This window comes from Lepisma saccharinum, chromosome 2 (genome assembly GCF_977018435.1).
Source record: "Lepisma saccharinum chromosome 2, izLepSacc3.1, whole genome shotgun sequence".
Taxonomy (NCBI): Eukaryota; Metazoa; Arthropoda; class Insecta; order Zygentoma; family Lepismatidae; genus Lepisma; species Lepisma saccharinum.
The window spans coordinates 109,103,330-109,125,245 of record NC_139230.1 but is presented as its reverse complement, the minus strand read 5'-3'; the positions used below and the strand labels follow the sequence as shown (position 1 = coordinate 109,125,245).

Sequence of the window (21,916 nt, the reverse complement as noted above, 5' to 3'; positions counted from 1 at the left end):
AGAAAACAAAGAAGGGTATAAAAGGAAAAATGATTTAAAAAGGTCATGGAACAGATTACAAAGAGAAGTAAAACTGGAAAATCGTCATTCTTAGTGGTTTCGTCGACATGACGAAAAGGCAAGCATGAAAGGGCATGGACTCGGTGGAAACTTTCTTCCCAGAAGCGAGGGGAAATTATAGTAAACACATGTCCACGGTGCACCCTGGGAGGTCTTTGTCCCCTGCGTGGAAAGGAGGTGGGGCGGTAGAGAAGTACTGTGACGATTACGCGACAGTGAGTCCGAGGACTTCACCCCTTCTTGCCCCGGACCCTTGGCGGGCTTTCGTGACCTTGAGGAGAGCGGAGTGTGAAATCCGAGATGTGTTACTTATGCCTGCAGACCGTTAACATAGGGACATTTGTGTGAGTGTGTTTATCGCTACAGGCACCAGACCTACGTTCTGAGCCACGCCTGGGAAAAGGACCAGACACTGAGAAAGCATTGGGATGCTTGAATATATTGTCGAGACGATCCGAGGACGTCCTCACATCTACGGTCGGCCAAAAATGTCCTCGGACTGCTGATGTGTTAACACATGGAAGTCCTCGTTTACACGGGTAAACCAATGCACGCACGCACACACACACACACCCATGGTTTGCAGGGAGGTCAATGTGGGGAACCTATCGGAAAACCTTGTTGTGGGGACCATCAAATATTGATATCTTACTATGATATTTGACATCCTTGAGGTCGAATTGATACTTCAAATTTTTATATGAATGAAAAATGTCATTTTCACGAAAAATCAAGACCTGTTTTTAAACCAGTGTACTGGGGAACTTACAAGCTTAAAACCTATCCAATGGGGAACTATGATGATGAGTGTGATTAATGAGGTACATTTCCACCAAGAGGAGAACTTTCTGTCAAACGGGCAACTGTGTCTTTTTAAACATCTAAAGTGGGGAACTTTGGAAGTCCAACTGGGGAATTTGTGTGATTTTCATATGTGTATTCAATATGGTGAGAATCTATTAACCGGGGAACTTCTTCTTATGTGGGGAACTGTGTGACAAACATTTAAATTGGAGAACTTTTTGTTATTTAATAAGTATATCCATGGACGTCCGCAGGATTTTTTCCAGGGAGGGGCAAGGAAGGTTTTTTCCAGGGGGGGCAAACAAGGCACATTTTCCCCAAAAATAGTGTTGTCCCCTAAAGAAAACATTGCTTAATTTTGAATTTATGGTGTTCATGCAATAATTAACATATATTATTGTGGTTAGAATGCAATTATATGTGTGAGATACAAAATTTTTGGTTGACTTTCATTCTCCAGGGGGGGAGACAACTGCCCCCCTTGTCCCCCTTCCGGACGCCCATGAGTATATCCAATGTGCTTACACTACATTAACAGGTGGATTTTGAACTCTGTGTGAGCTAAGTCAAATGGCTAAGTGGGGAATATGTATGTCATATTATGATAGCAGCATTCTTGAGTTATTTGCGTTAGGGTTTTTGCCATAAGTGAAAAGCATTTATATCAATGTGGCAAGGAAACCACAAGATTCTGGAGCTGAAAATCCTTTTCTTAAGAGAGAAACATATACAATATAGATAAATGTGCATTTAGATATGCCAGCTGTGACGCAGGAACAGGAGTCTACTGTATAATTCTAAATTTTTGGAAGGGGCAACAGTACCCTGCAAATCATTTGATCCAAATTGTTCCCTTGTATTCACCTAACACTAGTTCAGAGTACTAGTCTATTACAACTGAAATACTAGAAGAAATTAAGTAAGTTACAAGTAGAATGTTGTTTACTTTTACATATGCATCACTGTTAACACTAGATAGTTTAGGGAAAGGAGAGTGCATAGCTTGATGAAAGAGATTTAATGCTATCCATTTGTACTCAACCTGAAGTTTTCAGAAATTTTGTTTCAGAATTGTTTAGCTGTTCAATGACTAAACATTCATTTTAATGGTACAGGATTTGTTGAAAAACAAAAGTAGTTTACGTAATATTCCAATTGTTGTCAGTGATACTTATGTTTGAAGGAAACATAATCTACAATGATGATCAAGTCTCCAAAACCATAAAGAACATCTGTGTATTGTCATTAATATGATGAAAAATCATCAGTCAATTTTAGTTTGTTGTATTTTTGCAACATACTACAGGTGACAAAATATTCATCACACATTTGAGCATTGAGAAATTTATGAACTCTTCCTTGGTTCAAATTTCTTCTTGCTCATCCTCACTTGGACTTACATTTGGGAAGTTGGAATTCAAAATTGATTTGCAGCCATCTAGCCATCTAGATGAGATTTTACCAATGTTTTCGTTGGTTAACAGAGACAAAATGCTGGAAAACATTTAATGATAGCCATGTACACTTCTTTGTCCAATTTCTTCAATCATGATCTCAAGTGTCTCAGTTAACCTAATGGTACAAGAAATGTTGGTTAAATTACGAACCAACCAACTCTTAGTCATGTGCATATATAATACACACACAGTCCAACAAATATTATTATTAATTTGCCTCATGTATGCTAAATATTATAAAATGGATTACCTGTAAGTTCAAATCAAATTCTACATTAACATTTTTTATTCCAGTAAGTTGGTAATACTTTTACAAGATTTATTAAAGAAAAAAAGCATCATGATCAGAAGATGGAAACATGAAAATTGTGATAATGTAAATAATAGTGGCATACTTTGCTAGATAAAATGATTTACAAACTCAGTCCTTTAAAGATCTCAATACAGAGAGTAAATTTTAATTGCACATGCACTGAATGTCTTCATACACTGAAACACCTGATCTCAGCTAACACAAAATCGTGATATTCACCATGCTGAAGTTTGGAGAGTGAGGAATCAAAACTGCAAGAACTGCAATTTGCTTTGTGCACTATCAGGAAAGAACTTAAGAATTTTCTTTCTCTTTGAACTTGTATGCATTCTCATCTACCTGCTTTCCAGTAGATGGAAATTCTGGAGCAGAAAGTCCATTCCGACAAGAATTTCCTGCGTTAACTTCACTCACATTGTTATCATTTACTAAAATTAAACCACTAGGAGTACTTTTTCTCTTTGCACAGTCACCTGGAACGTAACCATCTTCTTTCTGGTCAAGTGTGTCCATTGTTTGGGTTCCCTGCAGCAAGATCCACTTCTTCCTTAGCTACAATGTAATAAAAATATATAAATAATTAAAGACGTTTATTACCATGTGAGAAATGTTAACAAGCAAACATTTGCATCTAAATTAATATTGGGATTATTCCTTGAAATGGCATGGATTCAAGGTTTAAGTTTTTAGAAAATTCTAACTACAATTGAAAACTTTTCCTAAATTGATGTATTTAATGCTGTAAAATCATTTATATTTTTTGTGTTTATTCACACAACATGATGAAATTTGGCATTCACATAATAAGGAATAGTTGTTTCTACTAATGGCTGATTGTGATAAATACTAAAATTATTCCAGTGCCTGAAGTTTAATCCAAAGGCAGGGGTTCTCAAACTTTTTTGCTTCATGACACCCTTAGTGTTTCAGAATTTTTTCACGGTGCCAAAGTCAAAATGTAGCCCTATCTAACACTTGCCTGAAGTTAAAAAATAAACATTTTACTAAGTATTTTTTTCAATAACTTCTCATTCCTCTATTAGAAAGAGTTGTGTCTCTCGGACTAGTTTTCCACAAAAAATATAATTCTACAAACTGTAAGCAATTTCTTGAAACACATCCACTGAAACCAAGTATGCTCTTCTATGTTCTTCTTGCTGCAGTGCTCTAAGTGAGAGGTGATGTGGAGATGGGGATGTTATCTACTCAGATAACAAAATTTTCACAAAGCATAACCCAGACTGCCTCACTGTCATCATGATAAACCTTAGAATCCCCCCCAGTTAGATACAGAGCTCAATAAATCAACGTCAAGTGCTGCTTGCTGGTATCATGCTTCAGTGGTTACCACATTGAACTATTATGGAAGATTTTTTTTTAAGTCAATGTAATTGGTCGTTTGATAATAATGGAAATGATAATATCTACATAAATTATAAACCTTGTTCTAAACAACATGACTAGGCTTATACAACATGTACAAGATGGGAATTTTCATTATGTGATCTTCTTAATGGATATTAAATATATACCATATTTCTTCCTGCTGCAGGATTTTTAAAAATTGTTTATCATCAAGTTACTTACATCCAACCATTAAAATCTTTGCTGGGTATTTTCTTCCGTCTCGCCATTTTATCAATTTTGTTAATCGTCTTTTCCAAGTCTATGGGACACATTTGTAGAATGTTATCTTCTGAGTACTGGACTAGAGTCCAGCAATCTGTAAGAGATAAAAATGAAATCTCATATTAAAATAAGACAGTCTGCTTTTTAAACGATTCATGATTCACATGCACATCCAACATATAATATGGCAGGGTGGTCAAAGAAATGTTCAATTTGTCAAATATTGTCCCTTATTTCCTTATTTATGGAGGTGTATGACCTTCCTGAGTAAGATGGCAAAGTAATATGAAGTGTATCCTGCTATACAGAAACAAGTAGGATGTAACAACATGTTGCAATCCTCAACAACAAGCAAAACAATGTGCTTAGTATTGTGAATAAAAACTTTCATACTAAGCATTTTGTATTGCATTTAGAATTAAAGAAAATGCACTCTTCAAAATAATTCATTAAAAATAAGTAAGCGTGCTATCATTGATGGTAAATAAAATATCACAAAATCCTACTGATAACAGGAAACATTAACTTTGTCCTTTATTTTCAACAATGTTTGTGCAAAAATAAATGATATGTATTTTGTAAATGCCTATATTCTGTGTGACATACTTATGTTCTTCCTTCAAAAACAAGAGCAATTTTTAAATGTACAGTATTTAATAGTTGTTAATACGTACATCACATGATAATATAAATATAACAATCATAACTGATTGAGCATTTTTCATTGTGGGGGCAGAAACTCTGCTTTTCAAAGCTGACATATTGCAGAGTGAACATATTTATCTCCTGGTATGAACAGAAAGAGGCTTGCTCGTGCAGGGTGCTAGTTGCAACTGTCTGCTTATAAGGATTTTGAATGTTTGAATGTAAGAATAGACACATGACAAGATACACAGCTCTGAACAAGTCTTTACGTAACATCATATATTTGAATATGTTAAACAACACAACAAAATCTGTAATAGAATTTAGTGAAATCTACCAGTTTTAATGGGATACATGCATTCCAGTGTTTGCCTGGCATAAGGGAAAATCGTAAGTATAGTATTTGCGAAGGAAGACTAATCCTACAATTGAACACAGCATGCATCGAAACAAATAGCAATTATGAAAAAAGATGTAAGCCATTAAAATTATGTGTTGTTTACAATTTACTAACTTTAACACATAAAGGATAACAGTTCCGAATGCCTAATCATTTTCTTTGCAATTTTTATAGGAGCATTATTAAGTGCTTTAGAATACTAGAAATGATTGTGGGAGCAAGTTCGAAGCTTGGGCAAAATAATTAGCAAAATTAAAAGCTTCGCTAAGTATTATTTGCAAGAGAAATTATGATTGAAATGTAACTTGTGCGAGCAGAAGTTCTTGGTTTCTGGTCGAGTCAGACAATTCTTTTTTTTTTTTTTTTTTTTGCTGAAGTTTGGTGCCAATAGTTATTATAAATGTGTTCTTTCGCTATTTGAGTGTGCATACAAAGGGTTTTAATAATAAAAAGCGGTGAAAGCACTAGGTTTTTGCTTATGTGGGTCATACTTTGTGATCGAATATCTCCGTTATTTGTGTTTTCCGCGCGCTGGAACTAATTTTATATTACATAAGAACATCAAAATCTTTCGATTAATACAAATTTCAACGTAATTCTCCAGGGGTACATTGGGTAAACAGCCCTGAAATTTTGTTTCTTTTTCAATGTTCACATCATGTGTTTGCTTACAATATTGAGAAAGCAAATAATTTTACTGGAATTTTCATCCACGAGCACGAATTATATATTTTAACGTGATTTGTTTAAGTTACCTTGTAATCTGTATTGCTGAAGAACAAATGTTTTTCTCTAAATTAACATCCACTGTAAAAAATGTGCCACCTGTGATTGTTAAACCGTATGATTAAAATCGTATATTCCAACACATGTGCACGGCATACAAAAATTTATGAACGTTTGTAATTTTTTTTTTTTACTTGTTTTCAGTCTTGTCGAACAAATCAAGTTCAGCTGCACTAAAATGTAAAGACACAGGTGACCAAATGTTAATAGAACAAACCTAAATTAATAAAGAAAACTTACCTTCTTTTATTCTTCTTTCTTGGATCTCGCATCCATTTTTAAGAAAGGAATCCAATTGCTTAACTACGTGGCATGAGCAGAGCAGACGAAGTGACAACCACGAAATCCCACACAAAATTCGAAAAAAATCCCTCAATTTGAAGCATTTTAAAATCGTCTGGATCGCCAGAACATTCGCAGATAAAGCTGTAATGAAGCGATTAGCATCTCAGATGTTGCAGAGCAGAATTTTGAGAAATATTACTTCCTTTCACACTGTTTCATTGCCCCTTCAAGTTTTCTTCCATCCGGAAATAAAATATCTCCATCAAGGGAAATTCCCTCTATCCATCGTCTGCGGACATGGAGCTGGCCATGCTGCGGAGCGAAACACATCTGATACCGAGACACACGCCAAGCAGCATTTCCAGAGACCTCTGGATAGCAGAACATGAACTAAAAGTTACACACGGTTAACACAGGCAACTTGTTGAAAATCGATTTTCTGGGGAACATCAAATATTCATGTAAAATTTCTCCCACAGTATTATAACGTCATTTTGCAATGGTTTTTTGGGCTTTTTTTTTTTGCGGGGAACCACAGTCAGTTCCCCAGAAACGATTTGGTTCCCCATAAAAAAGATGTGTAAACACATGCAGTTCCCAGTATCGCCCAATCTGCAAATGAGCGCTCTCTCTCTCTCTCTCTCTCTCTCTCTCTCTCTCTCTCTCTCTCTCTCTCTCTCTCATCCTCATCATTTTTGTTTTTCACTGCTCTCTAGTTCTTTCATTCCACCATGGTGTTTCTTTCTTTTCTTGCTTGTCCTTCCACATACCTTTCTGGCTGCCTCTATTAATTCTGTTTTCAATCTTTTCTATTCTGTTTCTACTCCCTTGGGTTCATCTCTTGGCACTTTTGTTCGCAATATTTCATGATATTTCTCTTTTACCATCTTATCCTTCTCTCTTGTTCGTCCCTTCTATCTTTTATTTTGCATCTCCTCACATCTCCTACTAGTAGCTTGTGGTCACTGTCCAAGTTCTCACTGGGTATTACTTTAATGTTGTTCATTATCATCTTTACTTCCTTGTTTACCAATATATAATTTATTACAGACTTTTGTTCATTATTCCAAGAGTATCTTGTAATCTTATGGCTGTCATATTTCTTCTTAAACCAGCTATTACCTACTAATAGTCTGTTTCTGTTACAAAAGTCCAGTAGCTTCCTTCCCTCCTCATTCCTCTGTCCCCATCATCTCCTCCATGTTCTTCCGTACACCCTTTCATATCTCTTCCCACTTGTGCATTAAAATCACCCATCACAATTTGCCTTTCCTTTCCTATGTGTTCTTCCAAGTCTTCTTCAAATTCTTTTTTCTCCTTCCTTGTACACTTCTGTTCACAAAAAGTGGCACACTCGTTTGAGTTGAAGTCCAGCTTCGTGGCCGAAAGTACAGCCTAAGTAAGTGTTCGGAAAGCAACATTGTTGCTTACTATCAATCAATTTAACCATATGCAGGGAATTTTGTGTCTCTCAGACTCAAAGAAAAGGGGTAATGGAAAGATTGCAGTGTAAATATTAATTAACTGGATTTTCCATGTTTACAATCAAAGTAATGTAAATGTGAAATATTCCTGAAATTTATTTTAAAAGGAAACACGTTTTTTATGTTCGTGACGAAGTAGTTATCACAATTCGTTACAATGTGAAGGCCCCGGGTTCGAATTTGACCTGAGCTTGGGTGTTCTTCATCGTTGCAAGTAGCCAAAAATGGAAGAAAAGCAACACTAAATAACGAAAAGGAAAAAACGCAATAAGAATAAGCAAGACAGAAATAGTGCTGTTGCAATTCCTGAAAATGAATGCAAAAATATATATATATATATTTAGGAAATAGTGTTATCCTAGTCCAGGAGAAGGCTTGAAGAATAAATAAACCCCTTCCCCATACACTTCGGCAAACAGAATCACAAAGTTGGCACTGAATATGCGATGGGAAAATAATAGAAATCCTAAAGGAATAAAAAGTTTGTGTAACAGCCAGGGGGGCACATGATATGAGGTAACGCCCCCCCCACATCAGTCATCCAGGTTATTAAAAATAATTCAGTGGTTGTCCTCTCATTTAACTTTAATAGTAAATGGAATGAATGAATGTCTCCGTAGATTCGAGAATAATGACACTTCATTTTGAAATAAATAGTTTAAAAATATATAATTTACATGCCGTTGGTTAATGAGATTCGTCGTCACATAGCAGAATCCGCTATATTGACAGAAACTAGAGAACGGTTATCATTTAGGGTTGCAAACACTAACCTTCCAAAAAGCACGATTTCCCAAAGTCTTCATTAATTTTGATGCACAAGCTTCACTTGTATTTTGTCAGCAATGTGTACAGCATATGTACCCTATCTGATGAAGCGTATTGCTTTCAAATTAATGTAATTAGTGAGAAGCGACATCAAAATTTCGAGCTGGACAAGAAAAGATGCAATCTTAAGGATAAATTACTCGAATAGCTTGGTTTCTTCACCATGGCTTGTGGCCATGTTGGTTAAAGGCTAGCTTTGTAAGCTGAAATCCTAGGTTCAAGTCCCCGTGTCTCCAAAATATTTTTTCTTACCAAATGGATGTTACATAATGTATTTTATTCTCGTCACACCAATTGCAGCCTGAAACTTTGTTATTGTTTGCGTGCCAATAAGAAAATATGTATTGAAACTATTACTCGTTCAGAGAATGTGACTGTTACTCGAGATTTTTTAGTTGCTGCTAAGCCTCAATATTTAAAACAAGTGCTAAAATTGAAAATTGTTGTGTGATAAAACACACCGGTAATATTCTCAAGAAGAAAATCACTGAAATTAAATGAGTAAGTTGTGAGGAACATCAGCAGATGTATTTTACGATGTTCTGTCATTCACGTGTTACTCTCCTAGTTTTATACATAGATAGATATTTACAAGTGACCCACTCGATGAATGCTCCTTAAGAGTAATTTGAGATGGGAAAGAGTGAAAGCCTGGTCCAAATTGTAGAGTCAAGATGTGCGCAGATTTTAGATGTTGTTATCAGAAACAAACAGAATTAATCAGTAACTACAATTATTTACCTAAACATCACTCATATGGCACTTAGAATAGAGCTGTAAAATATGTATTTTGGATGATTACCTGTTTGAGTTATTTCATAGTGCACAAGTAAGTGTTTGGATGAACCCTTTCTTCTAAATCTGTAATTTTGTAAACGTCAAGGAATATCATTTGATCCGGTTGCAGGAGTTATTATTAAGAATTAAAAAAAACTACTTTTAACTAAAATTAACGACCAAACACTAGTGAGTTGCAACTGTGGGTCCCGTCCCAAGTATAATTGAAGTGTGAGTGTGACGTATCCACAGACGTTTGACACGTTTTGAAAAAAAATACTTTCCCACGTGCCCCTATAAAAATCAAGAGATATTTGAAATAAATGTATAATTTTTCCTTCTCTATGTAACTTCTAAAAGCGCAGAAATATAGGTTTCCTGTTAGCACCTTATGTTTTTACATCTGAATGTTTGTTATTGAATTGAACGTTGGCAGTTTTTGAAATTACATATTATACATCGATGGCCAAAATAACCAAAATATCAAAATCTACTTTCGAATCTTGCTACACTTCACTGTTTACCGCGTAAATAAAGAGACGAAAAAATTCTGATCCTGACAGGGTTCGAACTCGTGACCCTTGCACTTTGTTAATTTATACCAAAGCAAAATTAATTGTGTCTGCTTCTCGGTCGCAGAGAAGAAACAGCTGGATTGATAGGTTCACGTGACTACGTCACTGGTGCTTATGTTACCTGAACATGGCGAATACTTGACCTTGGCAGTCTAAAGCAATTTCCGCGAAAGCCAACAGACAAGAGGAAGCTTTTATTCAAATAGTTCGTAACAAGGAAACAAACATTCCATGGAATGTAATGTTGAATTTACTTAAAACCAATTCATACGATAAGTTACCCCAGACGTTACATGCGTAGTACAGTGCGTTCAATTTAAAAGCGGTATGGAGCACAAATATACAATATACAAAATATACAAGTAAGATTCTTAAAGCAAATGTTGAAAATGATGACCTTGTTCTTGAATACACATGTTAACACGTTTTTCCATATTTCTTGCGACATTATGGAGGACATCTACAGTTATACTCCTAATTTCCACAGTGATGTGGTGCCTCAGCTCTTCTAACGTGCGTGGATTCTGCCTGTATACTTTTTGCTTCAAAACCCTCCACAAGAAGTAGTCCGGACTTGAAAGATCTGGGGATCTGCCAGGCCACAGTCCCTTTGAAATAATCCTGTGTCCAAATAAATCTCTTAACATAGCCATAGTCTCATTGGAAGTATGCAGAGTTGCGCAGTCCTGCTGAAAACAGCACCGACGTTCCTCTGGTTACAACATTGCAACAAACTGCATTATAATGTTTTGGTAAATTTCACTCTTTATTGTGTTTTCAAAAAAAATTGGCCCTACCACTCGCTGCCTGGATATGGCACACCAGACTCCAACTTTCTGAGGGTGGAGGGGGGACTCCACGAAAAGATGGTGATTTTCAGAGCTCCATGTTCGGTAATTTTGCGAAGACATGTAACCATTCAGGTGAAACCATGCTTCATCGGAAAATAACACGTAGTCCAACACAGTGATGTCATTCCCGATGAAGTCCTTCAACCATTGACAGTAGTGCACACGATTAGGGTAGTCAATTTCTTTTAATTCTTCAAAAACTTGAATTCGATATGGATATAATTTCAACATTTTCCTCACTGCTGTATGGGTTGATCCTACGGACACTTGCGTCTCCTGGCTTAGGCGTTGTAAAGGTTTGTGGGGAGATCTTGTCATTATTTCATTAACATTAGTCACTGCCTCTTGTGTTAGTACAGTCTTCCTACGTCGGTGTTTCACGTTACATACAGACCCTGTCTCATGGAATTTATTGACCATTTTCTGAATTGAACTTACAGTCGGAGCGCTCTTACCGAACATTTCCGTGAATTTACTGCAGCTTTTTTTGAATAAATTTGTTCTGAAATATTGTCCAACAATAAAGGCACGTTCCTGAACACTAAATGGCATCGTAGAGAGCAATTTCTCACTCACTCAACTCAACGACGAACAAAAACAACCCAGCAGTGCAGCAGAACACCTGCAACTGACAATGCGTCCGTTCCCTCCCTCCCTCCTCGTCACCTTCCCTTCCCTCTCTTCCGCTACAATAAACTTTTCCTGTAACAATGGGCATGACCGAACATAACGGACGACAACAACAAAAACAAGACTCAAATATACCTTACGTACCGCTTTTAAATTGAACGCACTGTATAATGTGAATGGAAACGACATATTTGTCCCTTTCATCTCTCTATACGCAATGGTTGTATTGCTATTAATATTAGATTGCAGTCCGGATTCAGCTCTTTCTCTCAAATTGCACCTCGAAAGCAGAAGTATAATAAGTATAATATAAGAATAATAATTCAACCAGCTAATTATCCAAAATACATATTTTACAGCTCTATTCTAAGTGCCATATGAGTGATGTTTATCTAAATAATTGTAGTTACTGATTAATTCTGTTTGTTTCTGATAATAGCATCTACAATCTGCGCACGTCTTGACATTACAATTTGGACCAGACTTACTTTCTTTCCCATCTGAAAATTACTCTTAAGGTGCGAGCATTCATCGAGTGGGTCACTTGTAAATATCTATCTATGTATAAAACGAGGAGAGTGACACGTGAATGACAGAACATCGTAAAATACATCTGCTGATGTTCCTCACAACTTACTTACTTAATTTCAGTGGTTTTCTTTTTCAGAATATTACCGGTGTGTTTTATCACACAACAATTTTCAATTTTAGCACTTGTTTTAAATATCAAGGCTTAGCAGCAACTAAAAATCTCAATTTCAAGTAGTCTCAAGTAACAGTCACGTTCTCTGAATGAGTAGTAGTTTCAATACATATTTTCTTATTGGCACGCAAACAATAACAAAGTTTCAGGCTGCAATTGGTGTGACGAGAATAAAATACGTTATGTAGCATCCATTTGGTAAGAAAAAATATTTTGGAGACACGGGGATCCGAACCTATTTTTCAGCTTACAAAGCTGGCCTTTGACCGACTTGGCCACAAGCCATGCTGAAGAAACCAAGCTATTTGAGTAATTTATCCTTAAGATTGCATCTTTTCCTGTCCAGCTCGAAATTTTGATGTCGCTTCTCACTAATTACATTAATTTGAAAGCAATACACTTCATCAGATAGGATACATAATCTGTACACATTGCTGACAAAATACAAGTGAAACTTGTGCATGAAAGTTAATGAAGACTTTGGGAAATCGTGCTTTTTGGAAGGTTAGTGTTTGCAACCCTAAATGATAACCGTTCTCTAGTTTCTGTCAATATAGCAGATTCTGCTATGTGACAACGAATCTCATTAACCAACAGCACATAATTTTTTTTTAATTTTAAACTATTTATTGCAAAATGAAGAGTCATTACATTATTCTCGAATCTACGGAGACATTCATTCATTAGGTCAGAATTTTACGAGAGTCACAATTCTACTTTTGTGCTCCATTACGAAACCAACATGCACGTGTGAAACAAGTAAAGCCCGACAATTTTTTTTAAAAAAAATTCCATTTACTGTTAAAGTTAAATGAGAGGACAACCATTGAATTATTTTTAATAATCTGGATGACTGATGTGGGGGGGGGGGGGAGGGGGAACCTCCTCTCATGTGCCCCCCTGGCTGTGACATAAACTCTTCTTCCTTTAGGATTTCTATTATTTTTCCCATCGCATATTCAGTGCCAACTTTCTGATTCTGTTTGCCGAAGTGTATGGGGAGGGGGTTTATTTATTCTTCAAGCCTTCTCCTGGACTAGGATAACACTATTTCCTAAATATATATATATATTTTTTTTGCATTCATTTTCAGGAATTGCAACAACACTATTTCTGTCTCACTTATTCTTATTGCGTTTTTTCCTTTTCGTTATTTAGTGTTGCTTTTCTTCCATTTTTGGCTACTTGCAACGATGAAGAACACCCAAGCTCAGGCCAAATTCGAACCCGGGGCCTTCACATTGTAACGAACTGTGATAACTACTTCGTCAAGAACATAAAAAACGTGTTTCCTTTTAAAATAAATTTCAGGAGTATTTCACATTTACATTACTTTGATTGTAAACGTGGAAAATCCAGTTAATTAATATTTACACTGCAATCTTTCCATTAGCCCCTTTCTTTGAGTCTGAGAGACACAAAATTCCCTGCATATGGTTAAATTGATTGATAGTAAGCAACAGTGTTGCTTTCTGAATACTTACTTAGGCTGTACTTCCGGCCACGAAGCTAGACTTCAACTCAAATGAGTGTGCCACTTTTTGTGAACAGAAGTGTACATCTTGTTTGTGGGGCATGCACTTGAATTATTTCTATTACTTTCCCTCTTACATTCATTTTTAGTTTCATAATTCTGTTATTTACCCTTTCTACTTCCTCACTTATTTCACTTCTGACTAGGGCCTCCCCGATGGCGCAGTGGTAATGTTGTTGCCTTGTAATCAAGGGGTGTCAGGTTCGATACCCGGTGGAGGCACATAGTGGTTCGGATCCCACTTTAAACTGTAGGTCTAGTCCCGATTAGCCTTAATGTGCATAAGGTTAACTTAAAGCACCAAATCATCCAACCAACCAATCCTCTTCTAACTACAATTCCAACCCCACTTCGTCTGCCCTCTTCAGTCCTTGCCTAGTACAGTTTGTAGTTTTTCCTCAATTTCATTTCTCCTCTTCCTTTCCATTTTGTTTCACTCATTCCAAAGATGTCGATCCCTCTTCTCTCCATTAGATCCACAATTTCTTCAGTCCTTCCTGTCGGTGTTCCAATATTCAATGTAACCTATTCGTAGCCCATGTCGTCTCCAATTTCCAATCCCGGTGGAAGCACACTGTGGTTCGGATCCCACTTTAAACTGTAGGTCCAGTCCCAATTAGCCATAAAGTGGACTTAAAACACCAAATCAATCAATCAATCCAATTTCCAGTCCGGCTTGCTTCTTTCTTATCTCGAATTGTTTATGTTTTCAGCTGTCGGCTAATCAGGCCTGTCTCAGCCTACACCTGAGTGGTGGGGCTGCCACCTGTGGGTTCTCAGGTACACCCTTGTTTTCTGTCAGGGTTTCAACTCCAACTCCCTTAGCCTTTCTGGATCCCTCCAGGCCCACAAGGCAGTGGGGGAAAACACATTTATGGCGGTGTTTATTCGCCATGACACAAGGCTGTCAATGGGTATCTGTGGTATTTGCTGAGTATGTCCGTGCCACTGGACACCCTCCACACCCTGATAGCCTTGCCACCTCAGTCCTGTACTGCTTATTTGGATTTCCCTTTATTTTCAGCTACCCCTCATATCTGAGGGAGGTTTCACTACCCGTCACCTGTGACCTGTCCAGTAGCTGAGGTTCGAACTGGACAATCATTGTTTAAAATATTTTTTGATTTGAAGGTGAAGATAATCTTGAGGAAATTGCAGACCTACCTCATATTTTTGAAACTAATATCTCTGCTAAAAAGTATAAAATTCCAATATACAGATATATATACTGTAGTTTAATGTTGCAAGGATAAGAACTCATTTACATTTTTATTATTTATCTCATATTGTATATTGTTGTTTAGGTGTAAGTTTTCTTTATTTTTGATTTTGCATTTTACCAATCTTGATGTTTATACTTTGATATTTGCAGTGAACCTGACAAGCCACCATCCTCATTCTATATCATCCATGTAACATCAAAGCCACCATGTGTTGTTATCAATGTAGCATTTCTTGGTGGAACTGCTGGTAATTTGAGACATCAGGTATGTGTAGAACTAACACTTTGATCTCTCAAAAGCATTAAAATTGCTTGGAGCTGTTATATATGCCCACATGTGTGTTAGAGAGTCAGATGACGTTGGAAAGGTCTTGAAGGGCTCTTTTACACAAGATATTGCATGCCTATGTCAGGATAATAAAACAATTGGAAGTAAACTTTATTAGCCATTTTTTCAAAAATATGTCCTTAATTTTTTTCAAAAAATTGTCATGCATACACTACTACTGAAAAATTGTACAAAATTTAAAAATTGGATGCCAATGGAATCTGGAGTTATGTTGGATTTAGGTTAGTTTCGGGTAGCGTAGCATAGGTAGGTTAGGTAATGCATGATAACATATTTTGATAGACAAATTCCTATAATTCTAAAGCAAAGTCTAACAGAAATGAAATACAATGTTTAGTGGTTTTATGTATACCTACACTTTATGTAACCTGACTTGGCTGTCCTCTCGAAGTCTATGGATTTCTAACAGCCAACAGATTCCCAAACCACCAAAGCACTTTATGCTCCTAGTACTTAGCATGCACCAACGACCTATTGTGCTCACTCAATGATGCCTCACAAAGGTATCTTGCATGTACAATTTATTTACACACCTCCCCTTCTCTGTATATACATTGTTACATTACAGCTCTATTAACAAATGCTCCAGGTTGCCTTTTTCCCCATTACTAAGGAACGTATTTTACCAGACTTTGCTCTACGAGCGCACTATTTACTTTAGAGCTAACCTAACCCCACAGTTTATCATGCAAGGTTACCTAGATGTGGCGCTCACTCTCTGTGTATCCATCTGTAAGCATCTGTCCATCTGTGTCTGTGTGTCTGTGGAATGAGTCGGAACCTGGTATTTATACCTCTGACAAAACTGGCCTGCCCACAACCACTGGGGAGAAGGCCATTTTGTTACCTTTCAAATAAGAAAGCCGTTGGGGAAAACTAACCGTTGACTTCCCCAGTTACTGAGCAAGAGGCAACCTTCGAAAGAGCATTTACAAACATATAAACTTTTACACATATATTTTCCATTCTACAGCTGTGTGTGTTAAAAACCACACAGCAGGTAATGCACGATAACATATTTTGATAGACAAATTCCCATAATTCAAAAGCAAAGTCTAACAGAAATGAAACACAATATTGTTTGAATTTACTTACATGAAGCTGATGTTTACATTCCCAGTTATTAGAAATAGGGGTGATTCAAAAGTCCAATCCTATAGGTAACTCGGTGATTAGTACATATATTGAAAAATAGAAAGAGGGGAAAGTTGTTGGATATAGGTGAGTTTCAATTAAAGTGTTTATATTTTCATTGTAGGATGTATCATTGAGGCTGTACGCTGGTACATGCCTCATTGGTAACAGAAAATGCAACACACTTGTCCCCATTGCAATACCACACTGTACTGGTAAAGTAGGAATTGATGAGGATAGTTACAGACAAAGTAAACAAGTAAAGAATGTGAATGTGTGACACGTGTAGTGGCACAGTGTGAAGTATGTATTGTAGCCTGATTCTCATTTGTGCCTGTTAGCCTTTTCTAGTGGTCTGAGGAAGGAAGAGGTATGTGTGTCACATGTTCACATTTTTTCCTGTTTACTTTGCCTGTAATTATCCTCATCAATTCTTAATTTGCCCAGTACTGTATGGCATTGCATGTGCTTTGACCCACATACCAGAATTACAAAACAATGAATCCCTTGTTATTATCATTAACAAGCCATTGTTTCTCTCTATACTGGGTGATTTTTTTTAACCTGAATCATTTGAATATCTTGAAAAAAAAATCATCCTACAAAAAAATGTTCCAAATAAAAAGTTGATAGTTTGGAGGGGGAAGTTTAGTGGTGCAACAAAAGAACACCCCATCCCCCTCTTGTAGGTGGGGCGTGGGGCAACTTTGAAATTTCAAATAGAAACCCCTATTTTTTATTACAGATTTGGATTTTACGGAAAAAAATACATAAGTTTTGTCTGAAACATTTTTTTTCGATTCATGATAGAGGGCACTATAATTGACAGATTTTCATTTCTTGAATGTTTACACTTTAAAACCAATATATTTCATTTCGCAATTCATTTAAATTCAAAAAATAAAACATTTTTGTTCCAGGACTTGAAATTGTTGTAAAACAAATAAATTTATTTTGATAATACAAAATTACTTGACAATTCTTAGCTCTAGATATCTTGATGGCTAGTAAACTACATTCACTTCTCAATTACATTAATTGTTCAAAATGGTGACCTTCAACTTCAATACATTTATTGATCCGCGCTTCGAATGAATGTACACAACTCAAAAGTACCTCTGGTTCAATTATGGCACAAGCGTTTTGAATTCGCTCTATCATATTTTCACGAGTAGTTGGCAATTCTCGATACACTTTATCTTTTAGGTAGCCCCACAAGAAGAAATCTGGTAAAGTAAGATCTGGTGATCTGGCAGGCCAATTTACAGGACCAGCTCTGCTGATCCATCGGCCATTGAAGTCACGGTCGAGCACTTCACGTGCTGTTCTCGAATAGTGCACTGGACATCCATCCTGCTGAAACCACATGTTCTGTCTCAGTTCCAGGTTAAGATCTTCAAGTAATATTTGGCAGTTCATTTTTAAGAATGTCGTGGTACTGTTGACCATTCAAATTTCCATCAATGAAGTAGGGACCGATGAGTTCGTCATCAATAATTCCACACCACACGTTTACAGTCCATGGACACTGATGCTCAACTTGGCGCAGCCAGTGCGGATTTTCGACACTCCAGTAATGCATATTATGCCGATTGACCGTTCCGTGGTTTGTAAAAGATGACTCATCAGAGAACAATACCAGACGAAAGAAATTTGGTTTATTTGTATTTGTTCACGTGCCCACTGACAAAACGTCACTCAATTTTGAAAATCATTGCCATGAAGTTCTTGATGCAATGACACATGATATGGATGATATTTATGACGCTGTAAAATCTTCAAAACACTGCTCTGGGTCAATCCGGAATTTCGAGCTACTTCTGGCGAGCTGACATGAGGATCATGGGCCACAGCAGCTAACACATTAATTTCATTTTCTTCTCCAGTAACTGTTCTTCGACGGGTCCTTTGTTTAGGTTTAACACTTCCTTCAGTAGTAAATTGATTGACTGTACGTTGAAACGAAGCGAAAGAATGCACCCTGTCTGGAAAACGCTGAGCATAAACAATGACAGCTTGACGGAGATTCCTGCCAGATTCTCCATACATGAGAACCATTTCAATTTTCTCTTCTACAGTTAATACATCCATTGATATTAAAAAGTATCAACAGCTTAGTCAAATTAATAGCTCGGAGCATTCTTGTGATCTAAAAATCAATGAAAAACAAACAATGATAAAAAAACAATGATTTTACAGTAAAAGTCTAAAAAGGAACTGTTTCTTGACATTGTTTTATTATTTTTTTTATTTTTCTGTTGTAGCTTTGTTAAGCATCTTTGACACAACAATAAAAAAAATTAAACAAATATCGAATCTAACTTTTAAATGTTGTAAATAGGCGAATCACCAGCTTAATGAAATCTCAAAAGATTTGTCAAGAATTAGTACACTTCGCAACTTCTTATTTGACCGCCCTGAAAAATTTCAAAGTCCGGAATTCGTAAATTTGGCAGCATAGCGCTTCAGAGCCAACTAAGAGTAGCCAACTTTGCAACATTTCTTCTTCCTGAATGAAAACGCTCGTGAATTTTTTTTTCATTCTTTCACATTCCATAAAGTAAAGATACCCTAAAGCACTAATAAAATACATGAGTAGACAAAAAAATGTTAAGTAGAAATACGAATGTTGAAAATATTTCAAGATTCCTCACTCTGAATTTGAAAAGAGGTAAATTTATGTGCATTTTGAAACACTGAACAAGTTCTCATCCACTTGGAAAGAATTGCCGTCACATTTGAATGCAAGGAGGCAAATTCATGATGATTTTATATGAAATTTTTATGAAAGATACCTTGCACAACACCAAACGATTCTGCAAAGTGTGTCTTTTCCTTGGTTATTGGCGAAAAATGGTTCGAAACTCCGGCACAAGGTTTCTTCAACTGAGATCAACGTGCTTTACTGAGGTTTTCGTTAGAAATCTCCTGGAGTAGTTGGTTAGATGACAACACTTTTCATTTTTTACTGTTTTCGTCAAGATCGAAACATCGTAGGTTCAAATCCCACCCCTTCTTGATTATGTTTTCTTTTTTATTTACCGAATACGAAGTGTTGTAATAACGTAATATAAGATTATATGATATTACTGTAAATATTTATGCGATGCATACTCAGTGGCGGCGATTGAGTTCCAAAACTGATGGGGCAAGGTGTCAAAACTGGGGGTTTCCCTTGTGAGATAAGGTTTAGCATAGTGGGAGGGCAACTGTTCCTCTACCCCCCCCCCCCCCCCGTCTAATCGTTGCCACTGTGCATGCCTCAAGTAATATTTCTACTAATGTTCTTAAACTTTCAGTGATTGGCAGGATGTAGGAAAAACTTATCCTTTCATTCAGCTGTCATAAGTTATGTTAACACATACGCGTATTTTAAGAACTTATATGTCATTAATATCTGTTCTTAAACAGGATGTTGTAATCAAGGGGTCCCGGGCTCAACACCCGGTGGAGGCACGTTGCTTCGGATTCTAGTTTAAAATATAGATCCAGTACCGAATAGTCTGTCTGTGCAGCAAGTAGACTTAAAACAACAATAGAGAAACATATACAAATCAGCGGCGTATACTCTGGGTCATCTAGGTAATAGCAGATGACCCGGCTGTATTTCTTTTTTTTTAAAAAAAAAAATGTATATATATACACATTTCTTCCCAATTTTCTTCCAAACCAATTTCGATGCATACATTTCCTTGCTTCCAGCGCGCGAATACTTCCAATCGTTTGCCGCCGAATGTCCGGGAACCTGTCTCCAGCCGGTGGAATGTCTACCGGGAATCTCACCCTGACGTCATTCCTCCCGCTTCCCTTGCAACCCTTGGCGAGGAGGGAGGAGAAAGGAAAGAGGGGAGGAAACATTGCTTTTCAGGCGCGGTGATTCCGTGCCCAGGGTAAGCTCCTTCTTGTGAGAGTCCACCGGTCGCACTCTCAACCTTCAGAGCCTCTCCATTCCCTCCGCTGAATAGGGAAAACATACCCGGTAGAGTGCGAAGAACAGGAAAACTGAATAACATGGGCAAACCAATTCTACGCTAATTTTCACTTTACATTTGCTTCTGTCTTGCTGATTTCTGTTACTTGAACATAAATTTATCAAAAGGGAAAAACTTAAATATTGAAGATGAAGCAAACTGAATTAAAATTCAAAGCTTAAGAAATTAAAGCACCTATTTGCTGACTCCCCCCAATCCTTGTATTTACAAAAATAGTGATTGTTTCTCCTCTCTAATCTTCAAAAGCAGCGAGAATACTTCTTTCACGGAACTGAATATTTTTTAAAGGGAAAGATATGAAAAATAAATTATATATATTAGTTAATTTAAGTTGCTATATTCCGCCTGTTTAGATTAATAGTGATGAAGATGAACGAATTAAACATAAACGAAAAAAACACATCAGGCACGTAACCAGGTGGAGGACTCGGGGGGGCTGAAACCCCCCCTCCCCGAAATCCTACAAATATCTAATTTAAAAAGTGTATAGTGATAATTAATTTTACTTCATTAGCAGGATTAAACACTTTGCATAATACGTTGTAATAATCTGAGATTCATCTTCAGGACTTCTAACCCCACTGTTTCAACTTTATGTGGCGGCTGCTAATAAGGGATGATCCCCATCCCGAAATAAAATTCTGGCTCTGACCTGCAATGATTCGAACTTTTAAAAACCTGTCATTTCGAGCTCGGAAAGGGATTTTTTTTTATCATTCATAGGGAATTTCTTTCTGAGCCAGGAGCACAACAACAGAAGTTTGGCGCGTGAAACTGAATGCGTGTAGTCGTTGGCTTCGTGTTTATTATTTATTAAGGTGTTAGTGTTTGTCGTGATAGTGCTGTGTTAAAGGGTAATGGATGTGATACAAGATTTGCTGGTGAAACCTTTTGGAACAAGATCTTTTCAGGAGAAGTTGCAAATTGTTAATACAGGTAGGCCAGTGTCATCGCTTGAACTTATTTCTACACACAAAGACAAAAATCGGGAATATGTGAGGCATATTCGCAAGCAAATTATTACAAAACACCATGGTTGACAGGAAGTATAAGTGTTAATAAGCTTTGCATTTTTGTTGGCCGTGCTTACTTTTCGGGGCTGAAAAGAATGTATGGACGCGTGGCTGATACTGTAATCTTTGCAACACTTGTGTCAAACATGAAAAATCCAAAAGTCACATAACTTCCTTTGTTAAGCTGCAATCTTTCGCAAAGACACGTATTGACATGAACTGGACAAACAGCGTGCTTTGGATGTGGTACGGCACAAGTGATCGGGTCCTGGAGTAAGTTGAATTTTGCACTTAAATTAATATTGCGGGTTTTTATTTCACTAGTGCACGTCTTTCATTTTATATTTCACAGGCTGTTTTTTATAGCTTTATAATACTAGTCTTGTTTTATTATTTGAAATTCTACACGTATAGTAAACTGCAATAACGAGAATTAATTGATTGT

At 36.8% G+C, this 21,916-nt stretch overlaps 1 protein-coding gene across 1 annotated transcript in view; it reads left to right on the top strand.

Annotated features, from left to right (window-relative positions):
- LOC145983594 (KICSTOR complex protein SZT2-like) overlaps positions 1-21,916 on the top strand; it is a 605,385-nt gene that overhangs the window by 217,759 nt on the left and 365,710 nt on the right. The window contains exon 14 of the mRNA XM_083116658.1: positions 15,134-15,248. Coding sequence (XP_082972784.1) covers positions 15,134-15,248 — 115 coding nt within the window. The remainder of the gene's footprint in view (positions 1-15,133; positions 15,249-21,916) is intronic.